The following is a 21,601-nucleotide window of genomic DNA, read 5'->3' on the forward strand; positions in this document are numbered from 1 at the left end:
TGGACGTGCTGCTCTCCAGCTGGCATGTTTGTGTTGGGCATGTCTTCCCCCACTGCAAACTCATTCATCTCCTGGTACCAGGAACCTCTCACAAGCCTGGTATCGCTTTATTTTCCCCACCCATTGGACCTACTAAGAAAAGAGCATTTCTGCATGCCTTTTGCTTTGTTATTCCTAATGATTCTGTAAATTATATACAGAGGGGTTTTTTTCCCCTGGTCTGTACTGAGAAATGGGTCTGTGTTGATTGCTTGAGGATGGAAGAAGCCATATCCATTCACTGCTGCAGTCTGAGATTTGGCTAGGGTGTTTCTTTGATGTGATTATAGAGACATAGAGAGGATGGGTCTTCACTGGTGCTTTTACCTATGTTCAGGTCCCAATTAATCTGCTTTTAGCTGCAGCCATAGTAGTGTTACCTGTTTTTAGCACCCTTTCCACCTCTTACCCAGCCCGCTGTCTTTTATGCCTCACAGCCTGGCTCTTACCCAGACCTACCTTACAGCTTTTTTAGCACAATTGTTTGAAAAACCAGTAAAATAACTTTTTTTCCTTTATTTCAATAGAGACTCTAACTTCCCCTAGCAAGAATTTATCCACACATTCAAGCCAATTCCCCTCCCCTCACCCCCAATCTCATCCCACTCTTCCTCACTTATGTCTCCATTGATTATCTCACAATAATTCCTTTGTATCTCCAGCCTTCCCCCTTCTAAAGTCTCAAAGTTTCTGAGTGATTCTGTTAGAAAGTGGAAAATTCAAGGAATTTGACTTGGCCTGTGTGGGGAGATGACAGGTATTTCTCATGTGTATTGGATGGGAAGAGAGTTAAAAAATGGGTATGTTCTTGCTCTCTATCTACATTGCAGACGAGGGAAGCAGGGAACAGGAACACATTTAGCAGAGTCATACTAGTGATGGAAGTGTCTCAAAGGGGTTTAGGAAGCAGCCAGACGAAGGCAGGAAGCCCCATCTGGCCGTGTGGTCCATGGTCCCTTCAAATTCTGCATTTTGAGGCTCACCTCAGAAGGCAAAAAGGAACCATCCTACTTTGAACTGGAAGAAGCTGTGCTTGCCCCTGCCAGCTGCAGCTCTGCTCTCCTTCCCTCTCTGCTTACTGTAAATGACACAACTTAGAAAAGTGACTGCTTAAAGGATAAGCTATCATCAGACACATGCTCCAGCTTTTATATACAGAGCACTGACCACACTTCAGCACTTCACTTTTTTAAAATCGGCTAATTCTTCACAAATTGCAGAAATAAATCCAAGTTCAGATTCCTTCACAGTCCCCCCGTGAGCTACTGAATTCCCAGATACATGCATGCAGACGTGCACTCTGTGTTCAGCTCTGCCACGTGGAAAAGGTACCTTGAAATGACGTTGTCTCTTGTGAGCCCAGTGCACGTTTCCGCTTGCAGACTTACTGCTGGGTCACTGAATGAAGGGGAACAGACACAACGCTGTTCGAGGAAGAGCCCCCTGTACCTACAGCAATACAGGGCCATTTTGTTTCAGAAGCATGAAACCGTAACCCTTTCTAGTGTTTACTTTCATTGACACAATGGGCCAAATTCAGAGTGAAATAAAAAAGTGACAGGATTGAGTTGAGTGAAAGTTGCTTGCTGATGGAAGGGGTCTTAACACGTGCGTTAGAGGGGTTGGAATTATCTTAAAGCACTCGTCAGTGTAAATAAAAAAGCATTCAAGTTACTCCTCTGTTAAAATGAGTAAAGTCAATACAAGTTTCCTACTCCCCCACCTTTCCTTCTGAGCAGTATCAATATGTAGCATTTAGAAACCATTTCACAAAGTTAAACATTTATTAAGAACAAGAACTATTACAAAAAGATACCCACAGTCTAAATATATACATGAGGTTTAAACATAGCATTTTCATGTACCTTTAGCTATAAAAATACATTAGATTAACTGTATCCTAATTTATAAATATAGGTTTTTTTTAAAAAAGTATTTCATATGAAAGCCTTACTGTGCAATGAAAGAATATATACCCTCTAAGGGGTTACTTTAAAGTTAGTGTCTAATGTTATATAACTTAGAAAATTCAGTGTGTAGAGTCAAACCCTGATTTATACAATAAGAGATACACTGACTTTTTAAAAACTTGATAAGGGAAAAAAAAGAGGTGAAATATATATCATACATATAAAGCCAGAATACTAGGATTTTAAGAATTTCAGATGATTTCTGTTTCAACCACTGTTTATAAAAAATTAATACAGAGATACATCAAGATAACCAGCCTTTTACTGTTTGCCTTACCTCCCTACTGTCTGACTGCAGCCCTAGAAAACCCTCAAGTAGGCAAAAGTAAAATGTTTGTCTGAGAAGATGTTTGCACTCTAAGTGTTTTACAAAAATAGAAACTTATTTACAATGTTCCCATTTGGCCTTTCATGGGGAAGGGAGGACATTTTCTTCACTGGATGGGGAGATTTACCTGTCTCACATACCCATGGAGGACAGGCACCTAGTTATACACAACTGTTGGAGGTATGTCATTTAAGAAGTTAAGCAGTGTTGAAGTGCAATTTCAACGTTCACTAACTAATAAGGAAGTTTAGGCTCATGCAAAATTTTTCCTTACTTATCGCCACCCACCTTCCTTCCTCCTCCAAAAAAAGGTCCACTCATGCAACAGAACTTGTTACTGACTGGGTGTATCTGAGCAAAGGAAGATACCGGTTAAATCCTTGCTTGCATCAGAGAATAGAGGTTAGATCTGCATTTCTACTTCAAGCCCCGACATCTGGAAAACTCCAGGCAGCAATCTTTACCAGTGCTCCATGGAGATCTGCTGGTATGCCATAAGGAACCTCTCAGTTTGCTCTCAGAGGACAATCCCAGAAAGATCAGATAAGCTTCCCAACAAGCTAACACCCCTAACTCCTGCATACTTACAGCTCCTGCGGACATGGAACTTCCCGTACATTTGCCAGTGCTTCTCCAGTACAGAATCAGGAGGAGGAGGGAAAGTAGTAAACCCAGGAACTGAAGCCAGCATGTGGCTTGTCATTAATCTTATAGTCATGGCTGGGCAAGCAAAGAAGTTACTGCAGGAGATACTAAGGAATGAACTCGGTGTGACAGCCGCTCCATGGATGCTATTCATGCACATGCATGCTTATACAACTGTAGGCAAGAGACAATTCACGGCAGTTTATTCCTCAGTGAAGAATCAGCTACTCTGTGCTTGCCACAAGATGACAGCACTCACGAGGACAATTACTGCAAAGCTGCTGACACATTTATGTCCAGCCATAGCTTATTCCGTGGTAACTGGTTTGTACACCCACAGCTTTAGCACTCAGCGTGTGCTTGGGAGCACCTGCCTTTTCATACTGTACTTCCAGAAATTTATTTTAAGCTACATTCATACGGGATAAAGAAGCAGTGAGAAGAGCTTATACGTTTTACTCTCATAATAATAGCTCTGTCTCAAAAAATGAAGAGATGTTCACAAAGCCTGAAAGTTATAGAGAAAGAGAGAGCAGGACAGCTTTTTGCAGCTCTTCTGCTCCCTCCCCCAGATCAGAAGGACTGGCGTGGGATGTTTTCTGTGGGGTATCTACCATGCTACATGCTTAGCATTCAACTCCGTGTCATCACGATAAGTACAGTGCAAAATCCTCTTGCGAAAAGTGCTATAGTGAAGGTTTGAGATACAGTTGTAACTCATTCAGAGCCCAGAGGGTTAGCAAGTCAGTAACTTGCATTTGCAGCATGTGTAATGTTGTGCACACCAAAACATCAGGTTCCAAGGACACTTTAAAGTCTAGCTCTGTTGGGTGAAATACTGGCCCCAAAGGAGTCCTCTAGGAAACTCCCACAAATCTCATTCAGGGCTAGAATATCACCAATAGGGAGAATGCATGGATCTTTAGAGAGACCAAGAGAGCTCTTTCAAAGAGAATTTCTTTACAGAGCCTTCCATGAAAGCTTGCACTCCCATTCCAAACTCCAGCTGCAATCTTCACACAAACTCCGCCAACTTCAGTCAAGTTGCATTAACCCTACCACCCAAGTCCATTTATGCCAAGTGAAACCCATATGCCTCTGAAGGTGTTTAACAGTCCGTTCTAATGGTACCAGAAGTCTCTCTAACATGTCATTGATGTCCACATCCTTCATGGGTACAGTTTGAAAGCAGATGTCCTGCAAACACTGTGACTGACCAGCATTTTAGGCACAGGTAGCAGACAGATGTACAGCCAGGGACTTGTACAGTACAAGTGTGTGCTATGCTGCCAGCAGGGTCACTGAAATCAGTTTTTGAAGAGCCACTTGACAAAATGGAGTCCAGTAGATTCAGTGTTTCTAGAGGAATAAAGTTAGGTGTTTCCATTTTCCTTCCTCCCCCTCCCCTCCCCCTTGCTCTGAACACATCCCCCACGTGTCACATTCAGAGTGTCAGCATTTTAGGCCTTCTGTTTTCATGGACTCTTCTGGGAGAGTTTAATGGTGACTGTTTTCACTTCGGTATATTCTGCCAAAGCATATTCACCGCTGGAAAAGAAGAGAGAGGAGGGAAAGGGACAAACAATTGTAGCATGTTAAGGTGTACTTCCCTAAGATAAGAGTGCATTTTAGCCTCTGATCAACAGCTGCTGCAGATGACATCAGGCCATTAAAACCAGATCTGAACTAGCTTACACTGGCTATCAGTTTGGCCCACCACTTCTAATAATCGCTAAGTACATGCACAGAAGTACACACAACTACACCCTGTTGTAAAAGAAACATGGAATGCTTCTGGTCACAGTAACCCACAAGATGACACCTTGTGACTCTGCCTAGGGAAAACCGAGTACTGTTGTGAGAACCCATAAAAGAAACATCCACATAAGCATAGTTATCAGTGCTTAGACAGCAATTCAAGTTACTTTTTCACTGAAAATAAGCTTCTGTCTACAAGATACCATATAATCAAGGGGGCACAACTCAACACATACTGATGACAGACCCCACCACTGCATTATGCCTTGGTTGGTGGAAACTGGCTCTATTCCCACGCCTTGCCCAAGGGATAAACCCCCAACATCCTTTAATTAGCCAGGCAGTCAGGCAAAGTAAACCATAAGGTCTCAATATCTATGTCCCATTTGAGGATTCATTTATCTGCTGTGCTTAACCAGTGAGGCATCTGAATGTCTCAGTGCAGCAGATGCACCAGAACAACTACTGAAAACTGTTCCTGGAAATAAATCTGGCTTATGAAAGAAAAGGTGCGTTAGATTCCTCTGGAGTCTTCTGAATGGTGTAATAAAACCTGCCTCTCTCCTATACAAGAAGAAAATTAAGATTTAAGTCAATTTCTCAGCTCTAGCTCTAACTTATAGGGTGACCTCGGTTTAAGAATTTCTGGGTTAGTAACTAATAAGAGCTGGAATGTCTAGTAGCCATGCTGCAACAGGTCAGGCTGGGGAAGAGGGAAAGAGGGTCCTTCTGTAATTTAGTAGCAAGCTTGGAAGGTGGGAGGTGGAATGATTTTGGAGATCATTCCTTGTTGTTCTGGCTCCACCATTAGAAAGTCAGAGGTGCAAACAGGTCCAAGTGGGAGCAATGAAACAGCCATCAAGGGAGGCCCAGATACCACCATATAAAGATGGAGGAGGTTTGGGGTGGATACCAGTGTCCCCAGCCAAAGTGCCATATTTATCCCTTGAGCTAAAAATCTAACTAGTAAAGAAAAATGCTTTCAAGTGGAATGGACTGAACTGGAATTATTAAGAGCTTATGAAAAAGATGAAAATACTCCTGAAGGTACTTCTCACGTTCTCACATCTGTGCATTACATCCACGCTGTACTGGCTTAGCACCTCCCTGTGCAGCATACTGCAAGCCTGACAGTTTAAAAGCAAATTCAACAATATTTTCACTGAGTCACAATTGTTACTGCATTCACCATCCACATATAAACAAGATATTGAGCAAAACTCACAGTTCTCTGCCGTTGCCTGACATTTTAAAGCCACCAAAAGGAGCCTGTGCATAGAGTGCATTGTAACAGTTGATCCTACAATAAAAACATCAGTTGTAAAAAGACAATTCAATACCAAGGAGAAGCAAGATGATGACAACAACAACAATACAAAAAAGGCTAAAATGTGTCAGTTTTCTCTTTATACAGTTCATTCACTTGAGAAATCAGATTTTAGCAATAAAATTTTGCTACAGAAACAGAAAACATGTGAGTGGTACTGAGTCTGACCTACATCTCACTTCATAGTCTCTAATGGCTACGACATTCATGCTTGAGCTGGAATTTATGTTGTATTCAGAGCCGTGCTTGATATAAATAGTCCAACCTATTCCCTAGTTTAATGAAGCATATTCTGAAACAAACATGTTTACTCAGAAAGCTGTCTAAACACTCACAAACAGGCTCTGCCACCCACTTCCAGGTACATAAAATGTTGGACTGCATTAGACAATTGTGTCACAGTAAAATGAAAGCGCTAACCCCATTTCTATAGAGACTAGGTAGAAAAGGCTAATGCAGGTACTTTCTCAGCATCTCAGTAAGATCAAATAACTGAAGAGAGACAAGAATGCTTTGGCACTTGTATGTACAGCACATGTATCCTTCAAAGCCCAGCATCCCATTTTTATATAAATATTACTCAGAGGCAGGTCATTCTGGCGCCAACTCTTGAAATCAGTCCTCTGTATGCATCAAAATCAGACATCAGATCAAGTTCCTATCCTGAGTGGGAAAACAATCAGGATTCCATCTTTAAAGTTATTCTAATAGAAAATAAGCAAAATAGCTGCTTCTTTCTGACAGTGGTGTGATGCCATCTACTGTCCATACTGATTTGTGCATCTAAGACCCCATCTGATGCTACCTAAAGATTGTAAGAATTGCTTTTTTTCTACATACAGGATTTTGAAAGGGATTACATCTGGTGGAACTTACTACAACCCCTACATTTTCAGAGTTTTCCAGACAAAGAACTACATCGACTGAATGAACAAACAGTCTATTTCTCGCCAGACTGTCTGCTCCTCACCACCTTATTTTGATGAATGGATGTTGCTTCCAAGCAGAATATCAAGAATTTAGCAGACTACTAATATATCTTACCTCCAGCACTTACACATGATTCCAAATCATACATCCCTCTCCCCTCCCAGGAAACAAAATCGCAGCCCACGCTCTGGTCCCACACTGCTTACCAGACAGTTCCCGATTGCAGTGCAGAAGCAAGCGTTAACGCTCTGTCCAGATTCTTTGTGAACACTGCTGCTGTCAGCCCGTACTCAGTACTGTTGGCTCTTCTTATGACCTCTTCTATACTCTTGAACTTCATAATTGGCTGAACTGGCCCAAAAATCTGCACATATCAATTAAACATTAGTACAGGAAAGCCTTTGTTAATCATGGTAATTTTGAAGTAATCAGAATCAGATGCTTTGTTTGGATACTGTATTTAAAATGTTATATCCTGGCCTTCTAGAAGTCACTGATAGAGTCTCATTAAACTGACTTCAAAGGAAGTACAGTGATGTGCTATAGTAGTTAGCATGTGCTAAGATCCAACAACTAATGGATCATCTATAACAAAATAAGCAGAGTTAGATCTGGACAAGTTTAAAATGATTCATCCTTACTCCATTTACGACTCTCCTTTTGAACTCAGAAGTTGAGTATACTCAAGAAGTAATTAATGTATTTCAATGATTGCAAGTTTTCTTCCGTGGTTTCAACTCTGCTTTTGTCACTGTACGCAGTTTATTTGCATGCACTGCATTTACCACGTATGTGTTTGACCACAACCTTGGCTTCCCAGGTTGCCAGTACAAAGACAACTGGCATACACAGTACTTCCCAGCTTCTGGGGTGGAGTTTCTCAGCAAGTACAGTATCAAAGGTGAGGCCCTTTTCTGCCCTGCACGGTCTTGCGGTACAATAAACCCGAGATACAGTCTCACTTGTGCCACCATGACAGCCAGGCTAACCAGTTTGCCTGGCCTTTAGGTTCATACAAGTGTTTCTAAATTTCTTCATTTTGGGAGATCCAGGTACTTAACTGGAGCCTGGATGCTAGGCTAAGGATGAAACGTGCGTTTGCAACAAAATCACAAATGAATGAAACTGGATAAGCTTCATGAATCATGACTTGGGTTTGGAGTCAGTTCATTAAAAAAAGGCCTGTCATGGGATTTTCAGCTCTTATTCCCTCTATTTTTAGAATGTAACTCATGCCCAGACTGACTGATATCTTTCCCAGGTTCCTTAGAGATTCTGTGGCAGATCTGAGACATCTAAACATTTTGCCAGGAGTGAACAGTAAGCAGCCCCATAAAAAGCGCTAGGCTAAACTATAAAATACAAGTGCCAGTTGGACTTTGGCAACTACTTATTTTCCATTGGGGAACATGATGAAAAGTAGATTAACTTGTATTTCAAAGGAATATCACAGGATCTAATCACATGCAGCTTGTTCGATTTTTCTGCATATGATAATGAAAGCCAGAGTATTAGATCTGCACTTTGCTGGCTTCGACTATGTTTTCATATAGGAAAAAAATGGTCAGCCTCAGGGGATTTCACCATGAGAACGGAATCTGGGATTATTTCAGACTCTAAGGCTACTTGAGAAAAGTTCTTCAGTGGCAGTATAGCAGGGCCATTCCTTCCCTCCTCACCAGCTACAGGTCCCAGAGTTCTTGTCCCAACTTTCTGCAATAAAGCAACTCCTTTTTCACAAAGTAGTGAAGCAAGAACACACATTATACAGTATTCTGTCACTTTGAATCAGCATCTACCACTGTTGAGCAATTTCAAGTCGACTCAGTAGGAGGTGTGCAAGAGCACATGACATGCACAACCATCATCCGCATAGAGTGGGAGAGCTTAACTCCGTTTTCAGAAAACCTTCAACTTCAGGGCAAAGAATACATAGAATTGTTCCAGTCTGCCACAGTTTCAGTTATTTTTATTCAGTTATTTATATTTAGAATCAAGGATTCAGACAGAAACCCTTCCATCACCACTCTTTCTTATTCAGAAGCAGCATTTATAGCAGCTGTATTTAGGTAAGGCATGTGCTTGTATTTTGCATTATATCAAGTTCTCCTGAAATGAGACCCAAAAGCTTTAGGGTGGTATTATCTACTATGTTTTTATCTAGGTTTGTTATTGTTCAGTGAGTACACTCACAGGGCTACTTCCCTTTTGGAAAACCAAACAAAATGGGGGAAAGCAGCAAGGCATTAGAAAGGGCTGGCAAACAGACACCTATGAATTGCACAAAAATCACTGCTAAAACATTTTGACAGTTTTTTTGCCTGTTCTGCTCTCCCCCTTCTCCTCTCACAATTCCCACACACTCCCAAATTGAAGCTCACCTTACAGATACTTCATTAGTAAAATGGATTTCAGCATTAGGCAGTTGTTAGGTCACTGAAATAAGTGAAATTTCTATTCTCCTCTCAGGTTTTCAGTTTGAACCACCATACCTCTTTTCTTTCCCATTTGCAGTAGTAAATGCATATACAGGTTCAGGTGACTTGTACTGTACCTCTTCTTTGGCGATACGCATGTTGTCGGTGACCTCCGAAAACACAGTGGGTTTTATAAACAGGCCTCTGTCTTCAATGGCAAGACCCCCACACTCCAGCTTAGCCCCTTCTTTCTTCCCACTTTCTATCAGCTCCAGGATTTTATCAAACTGTTTTTGGTCAATCTGTCAGACACAAAAGGAAAAGAAACACACAGCAGTGCCTTTATTATCACTGTTCCGGAGACTGGAGTCATGGTATGTGGCCCAGGGGCACATTTGCAGGGCACTGTCAAACCAGGTAAGTTTACATCTCATTCCATGATACGGCAGTCAGGCAACAAGCAAGCTGAAAGACAGGACGTGGGCATAGCCCTGAGCCACAGAAAACAGAAGGTGAAGTTACACATGATAGTTTAATCTGATTAATAGTTTGCTGCCACATGGAGGGGGTCTCCCCACTTTCCCGTCCTCTGCATCCTGGATGTGCACTCCCACACCCACCTCACTCCAGCTCTGGGACCTACTGACCTTCCCCATGCATTGATTTAGTTCAGGAGCACCATGAGAACAGCCCAAGATGGGCTTTGCTGGGCAGCAACCTCAGCCAGCTCAGCAAGGGATCTGACCAGCAACAGGAACAGCTCAAGGGAGGGAGAATCCGGGTATATAAACTATGAAGTCGACTTTGCTGTAATGTGCAGCTTCACCCAGACCTATCTGTCCTCAGCTGGAGGAACCCTGCGAGCTCTGCCTCCATCTCCTTCCACACACACACACACACACACTGAACAGCCTCAAAGATAAGCCCCGTTAGTAGGGTGACCTCAGAACAACTACCACACTGAAACCACACTTGTAAAATCAGAATCACCCTTCACAGATCTCAGAGACTAGTACCATGCCAGCATTTTTTAACCTTGTCTAACTCCTCCCCACCCACACCTAAATATGCAGCAGTCTCAAACAGTGAGTACTATTGTGTTACTAGCCCTTAAACTAGGGGTTTCCGTAGAGGTGGGGAAAGGCCAGTCCAGTTACAGGACACTGAAGTGTCACAGCTGTGCAGCCCTGCACCAGGACTTGGAGGAGACACCACGTACTCCAGAAGCACCGCGGGTGATGTGCTGGGAAGAGGTGCAAAAGCCCACAGCACTTCTGATCAGTAGTGATCCATCTTTTGTGCTCCGCACACAGCGGTGTACTGCAGGTACTGTCAGGTTTCAAACAACCAGATGTGGCTAGTCACCTGATGCATTATTAAGTGATGAAACACCGCATCACAGCATGCTGCAGATGGTAAAAGACCGATGGAGATGTTTAAAAAAAGTAAAAATAACAAAAAACTTGACAAATTCATCAAGGTAATTAAATAAAAGACCCCACCCACTGGTTCAAGGTGCCCTGGCAGCCTGGGAGTTTATTCTGAATGCCAGGTATCTCCAGATGCTTGTTTAATGTTCAATACCCCTCCCTAGGCATCTGTTTTTATTTCAGTAGGGCCAGTTGCCAGTTGGGACTGTTTACATGGAGCGTTCCACACCGACTCCTCCAGATTACAGACTATATCCTGTCCCTAGTTAATCCTGACCACACGCAATCCAAGTTCTCATGTTTTTAGACAAGTATCAAAGCTTCAGGAGGGTGTCCTTGGGGTACTTCTGGTACACAGCGAAAACAGAGAACAGCACATCTCCTGCCACGCAGATGTGCGTATCGCATGCGCTGTGGACAGCTTGTACTAAGTGCTCATGTTCTCTCATGTGTTAAGATGCTACCCAAGAAAACACTCAATACATGCTACTGCACAAGGAAATGTGTGCCTTCATGTAGGATATGGAGTGTCACATAGCAAGTTTGGCAGGTGTCATCCATATTGTCCATTTGTCTGGTTGCTTAGTTGCCAAATGTAAATAATTTGAAAATATCTGCAAGTGCTCTCCATCCTGGCATGTCTGTGATCCAGACCAATCCAGTTCATCCACTTCACATCACAGAAAACAAAACAAGGATATTTATACAGCTGTAACTTGCTGCAAGGCAAACTATAGTTAGATGAAAAGACACTGGGGAAAGAAAACATTTGTAAAAATGACATGCAAGGGTGGAACTGTTTGTCATTGTAACTAGAGCTTGCAAGGGTTGTTTAAATTCTGTCCCCTACTCCACTATTATTTATGGTTCAAGCATTGACTTCTATTAAAAACACATGGTCTGGTAAAGCAAATTCTACTATTTGTCCATCTAATTCAACAGAGAAGAAGGCTTCTCACTGCAATGGTGAAAATCTGAGAACCCCCAAATCTTCATATCTTTCTTCATTTAAGTCAAGACTTCAAGGAACAGTTTTTCCTTTTCCAAACCTAGGATTTGTAATCCTACAGAATAACCTCCAATAGTCTGTTGGACACAGACTCTTTCTACTTACATATTTTGCTTTCATGCTTTAATCCTAAAGTACACAAATGTCTACAGTCTAAGGAAAATATTCACTGTCTTAAAAATCAAACAATAGGTTTTGGGCTGAATAACTACTGGCTAGCAAGTGCCATGAGGCAGCCTTAGTGCTTCTTTTATTCCTCTAAACCAGGTCATATACTCCATAAATCCCAGTATTTGGGGTTCTACAATAACAAAACTAGTCTAGTCTTGTTCTAATCTAATCCCTATTCTAGTCCACCAGGACGTTAGTCTCATCCAGTGCAGTCTGCTGTTCATAATTGTATAATGAACTGGTTAACCAGTTTGCCATCTGTGCAGATTTACTTTATTACTTCCTGTGATACAGCTCACAGGAATCCAAAGTTAAAAAATGCCCTTGGTCTGCATTTGAGGTTGGCACCCTACTCATACAGTCCTGATCACCCCTCAGGTTTCTTGTGGTGTCCTTTGAATTCCAGCCAGCCAACACAGTCAGACCCATGTGAGTTTTGGAGAAGTCTCATCAGAAGCATGCCTCATTTCTGTTTAAATTGAATTCCGTTTAAATTTGATCTAATTTTGATCAGAGCAGTGCAGTTTATATCATTATAACCCCATACTGCAGCTGACACACTCTTTTCCCCACACCCATGCCATGAGCATCCATGCCAGTGCACAGTAATCCACATCAGGGAACCAACCTGAGTAAAACCTTTCTTCCTTGCTACCAAAAAGGCTGGATTAGCCCTGACTCATCCAGTCACCCAAGCTAGTTCATAAGTGCAGTGAAATACAGGAACAAACAGCTGCACAGAGGACCACTTTCCCAGGACTAGCTTACGTCAACTTTAAGTTCTTGTGGAACAGTACTGTCTGTCACCCCATGCTGTCCTGCACCAGGTTGTCTCAGCAGCTACTAGCACTAGTATTAGTGCTACTAGCTCTAGCACTATGCTCAGCAACGGTGTGGCTTGGTTTCATGGAGCACTAGCTCCAAGTCTGGACTGCAGAGTCTCTCCTATTTCACACCTTCTGAACTCTCTGTAAGTTGCAGGTCCTGTTGTCTGGCTACAAGCACTTGGGACCTGATGTAGGACCAAAAAGATCACGGGCTACAACCACTGACAGCCTAAAGGTTGGCTCCAGCTCCTTCCCACTGTTGGCTTCTAAGACAGTGATCATCCCAGAATGGGGTCTGCACAGCAGCATATGGCCATTTTTGTAATGCTGCTGTGGATGTTCACAGTGACCCACACAGAAGGAGAATGAAAGCAATGACCTGGATCCGAGGCAACTGAGGCCTGATGGGGAGAGATGAAGGAGAAAAGCAAGACAGATTAATTTTCCTGGTGATACTTCCCTTACCCATCATTTCAAGATACCTCACAGCAGAGCAGGTTACTTCAGGAACAGAGGAAGAATCTGATCTAGAAGCTTCACATTTGAACAGTAACTTGTGGGCAGGTGTGAATCTTTGCTACTTTTGGAGGTATTTTAAGCCCTTGTGACACTGCATCATTTCTCTCTTCTGCTTGAATTTCTGTGTGTTGCACCTTACAGCACAGGCTCCAGAGAGCGAGCAACCATAGCTGCAGAGGAAGCGGTTGTTCCTGTGCACTGGCAGCCACATGAAAGCTTTGGGATTAACAGTTTCCTCCCACTCTCTCAACACCTTCCCATCTTGGGCTTGACAGCTGCATGCACAGAAGTTCAGGTGCGTGTGTGGGTGTGCTATCTCTCCTAGCTACAAGTATAACAGGTAAGCCAGAATAGGAAAAGAGGACAGATGGGCCACATTTAAAATCTGACCAGATGCTGCTGTTCCGACTTACTGTTACCTTTAATTATAGCTCTGTATGCAAAAAGTCTCCCTTAAGCCACAGCAGCGATCCCAGTGCTCTGCCATAGTGCTGACTGAGAAGTGCTCAGACAGCCTGGCAAGAGCTGGGAGCATGGATGAACTGAAATAAGTAGCTTAGTTCTATGTGTTCTGCTCACACAACTACTCCCTAGGATTTCCAGAGCTGTTCTCATGAAATCAATGGTCTCTGTCAGAGCAGCCAGGTGAACATTGTCCTGACAGGACTAACTGTAAATGCAGTTCACTTTCTGCTACTGCTGGATAAGGTTTAGGATGATGTTATATTAAAAAAAAAAACAAACAAAAACCACAACAAAAAAACAAGCAACAAACAAACTCGAAAAGCTGACAGCCCTTAACAGAAGGTAAGAGCAGACCTTGAAACAGTTTGAGGGTCAGCTCATACTCTGCTGAAGCAAGTTCCAGCATGGGATTATTTTTCTAAAATGGCTGAGCAGTTTAAAATTTCTTTCTAGGCAAGTTACAGGGATAGATGTAGCGCCAGCATGAACAGGGGACGTACATCATCATATTCCCCATGCATGAGGACATGCAATGAGGTTTTGCCATGCATGAATCATGTGTAAGTGGGCCTAGATCCAGGAAAGGGGAGGCAGATGTCCTCACAGCCATCCCTTCTCTGAGGGGTCCTACATAGCATCAAGGAAGAAAAACTCACAGTGCATTACTGAGAACAGGAGGCGTAGGCTATAGATTTCTGGGATTCCCCCTTTATTTCTTGTAGCAAACAGTGGCCCTGTTAGAAGATCTGACCCAAGGATCATCTTCCTCCAGAGCTCTCCACCACAGCTCAGATTGCTTCGGAAGGAAAAAAAATAAGAGGAAGACTCTGGAAGCATTGACGAGGCTGGTCATGACAGCAGCTTGGCATGGTTCTTCCTCCTAATTCAGCTGAAACTTCTCCGAAGGATCGGAAAGGGAGCAGAGGAAGAGAAGGAAAGTGGGGACTCAGGAGTCCCTGGGCTCTAACTGCTTGTCATCACCAACACAGCCAAGTAGCTGAATGGCCGTTTCTGCAGCTGCACTCTTCTGTGCATTGCTATTGCTCACTGCAACATGCTTTGTATTACTGTACAAGGGACACAGCCCCTTCCATAAAGCTGGATAAGAAGTGAATTAAATACATTTGTGTTTAAAAAAATTACAACGTAACATTTCAACAGTTGTGATTAATTGATATTTAAAATAGAGAGAAAAATAAAGCCATGATACATTAGTCACCCCTCTGTACTTCTGCTGGGACCACATTTGTAAGGATAATATTTACACAAGGAAAATTAAACAAAAACACAACCAAAACACAAACAACTATTCTCAGGCACACAGTTACCTGGGGCCCTTGTTCAGTTCTGGCATCAAAGGGGTCTCCAACAAGTCGCTTCTTGGCATACTCCACGCTGCGCTTGACAAACTCCGGATATATCTGCTCCTCCACAAACACTCGCGAGGCAGCCGTGCAGCACTGCCCCTGATTGAAGAACACGCCTTGATGGGCACATTCCACTGCCAAGTCCACTGCAACATGGCCCAGGAGGGAAAAGTGTTACCACATTCACAGTTTCAGCCTTCCAGTGTTTCCAGACTTGTTTTTTCCTTTCTCTTTTGAAAGCCTCCTTAAAAAATGCTGACAATGGTGCACACCCATTGAAGGCACTCACAAGGCCTCACACTGCCCCCAAACCAGATCTCTTATTATTTCCACCCCCCTTCTTGCCTTTTGTCACAAGGTCTAGTTTGCCATAGATCCCAATACTTTCTTCCACAAGGACTCAGTGAGGGCAGTAACCAGTTTTTCTTGCTGTGGGAATTCAGATGTGGATTCCTAGATACTGTGCATTGGTTCCTGAAGACTAGTTTCAGTAGCAAGTGTTTAGAAACTCATGTTCAGTGTCAGCTGAACATGAGCCAGCAGTGCATCCAGGTGGCCAAGAAGGCCAATGGTATCCTGGCTTGTATCAGCAATAGCGTGGCCAGCAGGGACAGGGAAGGGATCTTACCCCTGTACTCGGCGCTGGTGAGGCCACACCTCAATTACTGTGTCCAGTTTTGGGCCCCTCACTACAAAAAGGAGATTGAATGACTCAAGCATGTCTAGAGAAGGGCAACGAAGCTGGTGCAGGGTCTGGAGCACAGGTCTGATGGGGAGCGGCTGGGGGAACTGGGGGGGTTTAGTCTGGAGAAGAGGAGGCTGAGGGGAGACCTCATTGCCCTCTACAACTCCCTGAAAGGAGGGTGCAAAGAGGTGGGGATGAGTCTCTTGAACCAAGTAACAAGCAACAGGACAAGAGGTAATGGCTTCAAGCTGCACCAGGGAAGGTTTAGACTAGCTATTAGGAAGTATTTCTTTGCAGAAGGGGTTGTTAGGTGTTGGAATGGGCTGCCCAGGGCAGGGCTGGAGTCCCCATCCCTGGAGGGGTTTAAGAGTCGAGTTGACCCAGCGCTGAGGGATCTGGTGGAGTTGAGAACGGTCAGTGTGAGGTTAATGGTTGGACTGGATGATCTTCAAGGTCTTTCCCAACCAAGATTATTCTGTGAAAGCAGTGTGCCCTTCTGTTGTACAGCCAGCTCAGACCAGGTCCTTGCAATGCTCACTATTAGCAGATGGCACAAACACCTCCAGATTTCAACCTCTGCTGTGCTGTGCAAGCGTGTGGACAGGATTTTCTAACCACTTTGGTGGTCACAGGTTACACATATACCCTAGTGCTACTCACTAACGCAACAAAGGCACAACGGAACATGCAAAATGAGTCCTGCAGACCACTGGGATAGAGGAGAAGGCTGGATTAGGTCAGGTCCTATGAAACTCTCCTGTCAGAAATGCCTGCAGAGGAGCCGCATTTTAGAAAATTGCTTTCTCCACTGCTTGACTCAGGCTCTGCAGTACTGCCAAGCAAAAAGAAGGCACCACAACAGCAGAAATGCACAAATGCAAGATTGATCTGCAACCGCAGCCATCCCCAGGGAAGGCAACAGTATGCTCATTTGCCATGGGAATGGTCCCTGTGCTGGGCAAGAGCTCCAGAGAAGCAGAACTGCATCCTGCTCTTGGACAGAGGTTTCCTCCAGCCTTTGGGGTGGACACAGTAGCAAACGCCAGCCCTGCTAGCTGCCAAAGGACAGCAGAGACGCACAAAAAGCACCACATTCATAGCCTTTTACAGCAAATAAACCCAACAGCCAATACTTACAGTCTGCATCTGCACACACAATGCAGGGGTTTTTCCCTCCAAGCTCTAATGTCACCCTTTTGAGGTTGCTTTTAGAAGCAGCTTCCTTGATCAGTTTTCCAACCTGTAGCATTGAGACACAAAGATGACATGAGCTGTTTCCCCTGAAAGTCTTAACTCAGTGTGTCAAGTGTGATGTTAACAAGGGTAGAAGAGTCTGGTGGGTGGCTGAAGCAGGTGGAAGTCTGGGATAGCACTCTTAAATGGTTTGAGTGTCCTGCTGCTGTGATGTGTTGGGTCAAAGCCAGCCCCAGAATTAATGTTTGGTTTAGGCAGATCTGAAAGGGCAGGCTACATGGGAGAGCTACAGGAACTGCATCCTGAATTTATCTGCTACCAGAGCTGCAGAACAAGGCATTTCCCACCCAGTGCAAGCTAGTGAGCAATGCTGGCAATCAATGGGGCTCAAGGTTTACAAGTTTTACTTTTAAAAATTGGGAGTTCAACTTCTTACAGTAGATCTTGCCAAGGCAATGATAAAAACTCACTATTCCTATCTGTTACCGCTCTCACACCAGAAAGCCATGTAGAGATTTTGACATTTAGGAGAAAACGACTTCTTTCTGGCAGTTTAGCCCGAGCTGCTCCACACACAAGAGTAACTGAGACATGTTCCTTCCAAGGCAATACCTGAGGATGTCAACAGACAAATTCTGGCTAGCCCTGCTGTGGCACTTTCTGCCCAGGAATCACCTGGTGGAATTTATCTGGCCACCCTCTTCTGAAGGGAATGACCTACTCTGCTTCCAGAATTTAATCAAAGTAACGTCAAACTAAGGGTTTTTTTCCCCCACAGAAAAATTGTTTCATAGCAATGGTTTTCCCCAAATTCTGACTGACTATGCTATTTCTTTTTTATACTGGTAACACCAAAACAGCAATTTCTCTTTCAGTTTTAAAAAACGGAATTCCTCACAAGAGCATAAATCAGGCATCAAAACAATTTAGTAATTTAATTTTGTTAGAAACAGAATGAGTTAAAACTATTGGGAAGCTTCCATTGTTAAGGCAGGTTATTTTTTTAAGTGTGACCTTATATTTGAATTTCCTCATTTTGTAACTGGTTTTCTTGTATTTTACCTTTGCACATGGCAATTTTAACTTAATTTCTGCCTAAAAATACTGTTGCCCTGGAGTGGAGCTGTGAGCAAGGACAGCATGGGGCAGCTGGCTGGCAGTTATAGGTTTGCTTTTCTCATGGTTTGCCTTTGTAACTCAAGCAAGACTCCTGAACCCAGCAGCAGAGATCACCTGTAGTCACTCAGCAGCCTAGAGCTAGAGACAGCAGAAATAAGTGATGCATCATGCTGCAGATACACACATAGCTTCGCAAGAGGCATTACTACAAGCTAGCTGGCCGAAGAGGAGTAAGTTAAAAAACTAAGGGAAAGGAAGAAATTTAGATGGGAAAATTCTCATGGAGTTTAAGATCAGTATTTCCAAGCTGGCACTGAGCCCAAGCTGGGGCTTAAAAACTAAGTCAAAATGTATTTTGAATTAGCTTCGCTTCCTGGCTCAGAAACAGTAGCATTATGCTGCAAATACTGCAGAGATGCAGCTGAACTCACAGATGGGTGGAGGGGGAAGAAAACACTTCTAAATTACACATGCATTAGCAAAGAATCTGTCTCCCTCGGTGTTTCCTGCACACCCATGGATTAGGAAGACAAGCACAATGTCTATAGGAGTTTTTTGCCTACAGGCTCCACCAGCTGAGATTTTCCTTCTGCCACTAATCCACTGGATACTCCTTTTTCATTAAAAACCCAAACAGATCCATGTGGGCTGGATGAGTCTATAAGCTCTATTGTTTTCACACAGCCAGCGTCTCATCTGGACTAAAGGTTTCTGATCTAGGATTTGGAGAGAAGCTTGTAACTCCTAGATTAGACCAACTATCAAGAGAGTAAAAGCTCATTGTGAACTTTTACTTTATTGCGTTCATGTTTGTTCCCATAATCCCTGTACAAAACAGAGGCTTAACACACGTTCTCCTATGGGATAAGCGGAGCAGCTAGCATGTACACAAAGCCACTAGATGGTACTGTTGTTAAATGCAGCAGCTTTTCAGTGTTTAGTGTTACCTTTACCGACCAAGAATACCGTTCGAGCTAATTTGTCATCATTATACATTTAGACTACATTCTGCAGTTAGGAGGATAGACAAGAATGGATGAATTCAGCAAATGCTCGACAAGAATAATGTTACTCAGAAACAAAAAAGAAGAGACTATGTTTGCCTCAACTGCACCCATTGGTATCAGCATTTCCATTCTTTGGACACTGCCTCTCTTCAGGGGGTGCATGTATATTGCAAGAAAAATCTAGAGCAGCAAGTGAAAAAACGTTCACATTTCTAAGCAAGCTCGATTGAGAAATTTCAGCAGTGATTACTGGAGACAAATATGTTTGCATGTCACAGCTGTGCTCAATTCCATGGACTAGGCCAAGCCATGTGCTCCTTTCCCCCCATGTAGGTACAGAAGAAGATGGCTGTAGATGTCCTGATAGTGCAGAGGTCTTGCTTCCACCCCTCTTGTAAGCTAGGCAGCCGTAGCTATTAACAGGAAAAAACTGAATAGAAGGTGCTTTACTGTGCAGGTCTCAAAAGAAGCTCAAATGTTAATCCCATCCACGTCAGCAGAGGAAGCCTTGGGCACGGGGCCATGTTTTTATTTAAGTTCTAGTTCCTCAGAGGTAACTAAAGCCGAGGAAGAATTGTTCAGGGCTCTGACTGACATGTTTTCCAGTTGCACACGCTTGCAGGGCAGGACTGGCAGGCAAACTTGCCCTGAAGCTCCATCAGGTCAATGACAGGATGTTAAGTCACTGCCAGCCTCTCCTGTTGACTGTCTTACCTTATGTCAGAGCATCTATTACAGTTCTTACAGAAATGTGGCGGTTTGGCATAACCTGGCTTACAGAGATGTGACATTATCACAAGCATGAGGAGCTGACTTAGGCAAATCCCAAACACTTCTGAGAAATCCCATCACATGAAATGTAATGAACAGTGGTGTTGGAGACACAGAAGTCATTGACATTTCATTGGTCCAGTCTTATGCAGATGGCAGTTTTAGAAGGGAATGCAAAGAGGAACAGCAGGTGTTTTATGAGAAATCCATCACCCACCTTTGTTGATCCAGTAAAAGCAATTTTATCAATGCTGTGATGGGTAGAAATAGCAGCTCCAGCTGTGGGGCCGTAGCCTGGCACAATGTTCACCACACCTGGAGGGAAACCAACCTAAAACAGAGGTTAAATACAGCTCTGTAGAGAGTTTTTGAGCACTCTGGAGCTGATCTGCACTCCTGAGAGTGCAGGCCAGTTCTCAGGAAGCTTGAATTAGTTGCACTATATTCCTTGTAATTAAGAACTGCAAGTTGCAGACAAGGAGCCCATACCAGATATATCACTGTTTTCCAGACTTTCCAGTAACATGGCTGTGTGCTACCAGCTGGAGTAAACGTGGGTGAAAGTAACAACCATGCTTAAGAAATGCCAAGTTTCAGTAAGAATTCTTGGAGAAGTCCCAGTTTCAAGTCAAAAGAGAGTGAGTCTTTTGGCCAAACTTGGCCCCCAGCTACTGCTGTGCAGCTGGAGCCAAGGGGTAACTGAATGAAAGTTTGTTTTGAACGAAGGTTGACATTTGTGGTTCTTCAGGGGCCAGAGGGATTAAGAAGTCAGTAAAACCTCACTAGATGATGGGGCTAGTAAAACAGGAATACAAGAGCAGATGGTAATAGATTTATGCCAGTTTCCACCACATTTACGACCTAGATTAGCCAACTAGTAATTTTGCCCGAAGAGACAAATGGCAAAACTTGAGGTGAAATTCTACTGCAAGGAGAAGTGCAGGATTTACTGGTCTGTTTATTTCCTGAAACAAGAGTTTCAGGGATTATGCTCTTCTAGGTTAGCCCTCCCCTACTACTGATTTCACAAGGTTATATTCCCTGTGTTTTCTAACAATGGAATTGCAGGACATCAAACATTCACATCATTTCTTGTCACTTTTTAATATAAAATCTCAACAAATGCAGTTGCTCCTTCCTAAGACAGAAAAAATGGAAGCAATTGCTCATGTACTATCTTGCAAAAAATTATCTTCATAAGATTTTTTTTTCCCCTATTTTTTCTTTTCATAAATTGGAAGGGCACTCAAATTTCTTCTATGGATGTAACAATGATAAAAGCGAGTTTAATAGAGTCTGCATCTTGGCTAACGAGTTTTCAAGAAAATACTGCACGTCAAACTGTGCGAGCAGTGGTGTTTGGAGTCAGCAGCAAAGCCACAAGGAAGCACAAAATTGTTTCAGATCACCCTGAGCCAAAAAGTTTTTCTGTTTTTCAGCAAAAATGAAAGCCAAAACATTTTGGTTGGCCCAAAATTCTTTCATTGAACCTAACACATAGCTTTGCTTGTATGTTAACATCTTCTGCATCCTTTTAAAGATTAAAAAAAAAAAAAAGTTTAACTTATTACTCTGAAAAACTACAAAAAAATTATCTAATTTTGGGTGGAGAAAGGATCGTCT

At 43.1% G+C, this 21,601-nt stretch overlaps 1 protein-coding gene across 1 annotated transcript in view; it reads right to left on the bottom strand.

Annotated features, from left to right (window-relative positions):
• Positions 1 to 1,804: 1,804 nt before the first annotated feature.
• ALDH1A3 (aldehyde dehydrogenase 1 family member A3) overlaps positions 1,805 to 21,601 on the bottom strand; it is a 37,958-nt gene continuing 18,161 nt past the window's right edge. Inside the window, exons 7-13 of the mRNA XM_074880676.1 lie at positions 20,196 to 20,309; positions 17,025 to 17,127; positions 15,164 to 15,348; positions 9,552 to 9,716; positions 7,204 to 7,361; positions 5,966 to 6,040; positions 1,805 to 4,530 (exon numbers count right to left, since the gene is read on the bottom strand). Coding sequence (XP_074736777.1) covers positions 4,458 to 4,530; positions 5,966 to 6,040; positions 7,204 to 7,361; positions 9,552 to 9,716; positions 15,164 to 15,348; positions 17,025 to 17,127; positions 20,196 to 20,309 — 873 coding nt within the window. The 3' untranslated portion in view covers positions 1,805 to 4,457. The remainder of the gene's footprint in view (positions 4,531 to 5,965; positions 6,041 to 7,203; positions 7,362 to 9,551; positions 9,717 to 15,163; positions 15,349 to 17,024; positions 17,128 to 20,195; positions 20,310 to 21,601) is intronic.

The sequence above is a fragment of the Strix uralensis genome, chromosome 11, assembly GCF_047716275.1.
Source record: "Strix uralensis isolate ZFMK-TIS-50842 chromosome 11, bStrUra1, whole genome shotgun sequence".
Lineage (NCBI taxonomy): Eukaryota > Metazoa > Chordata > Aves > Strigiformes > Strigidae > Strix > Strix uralensis.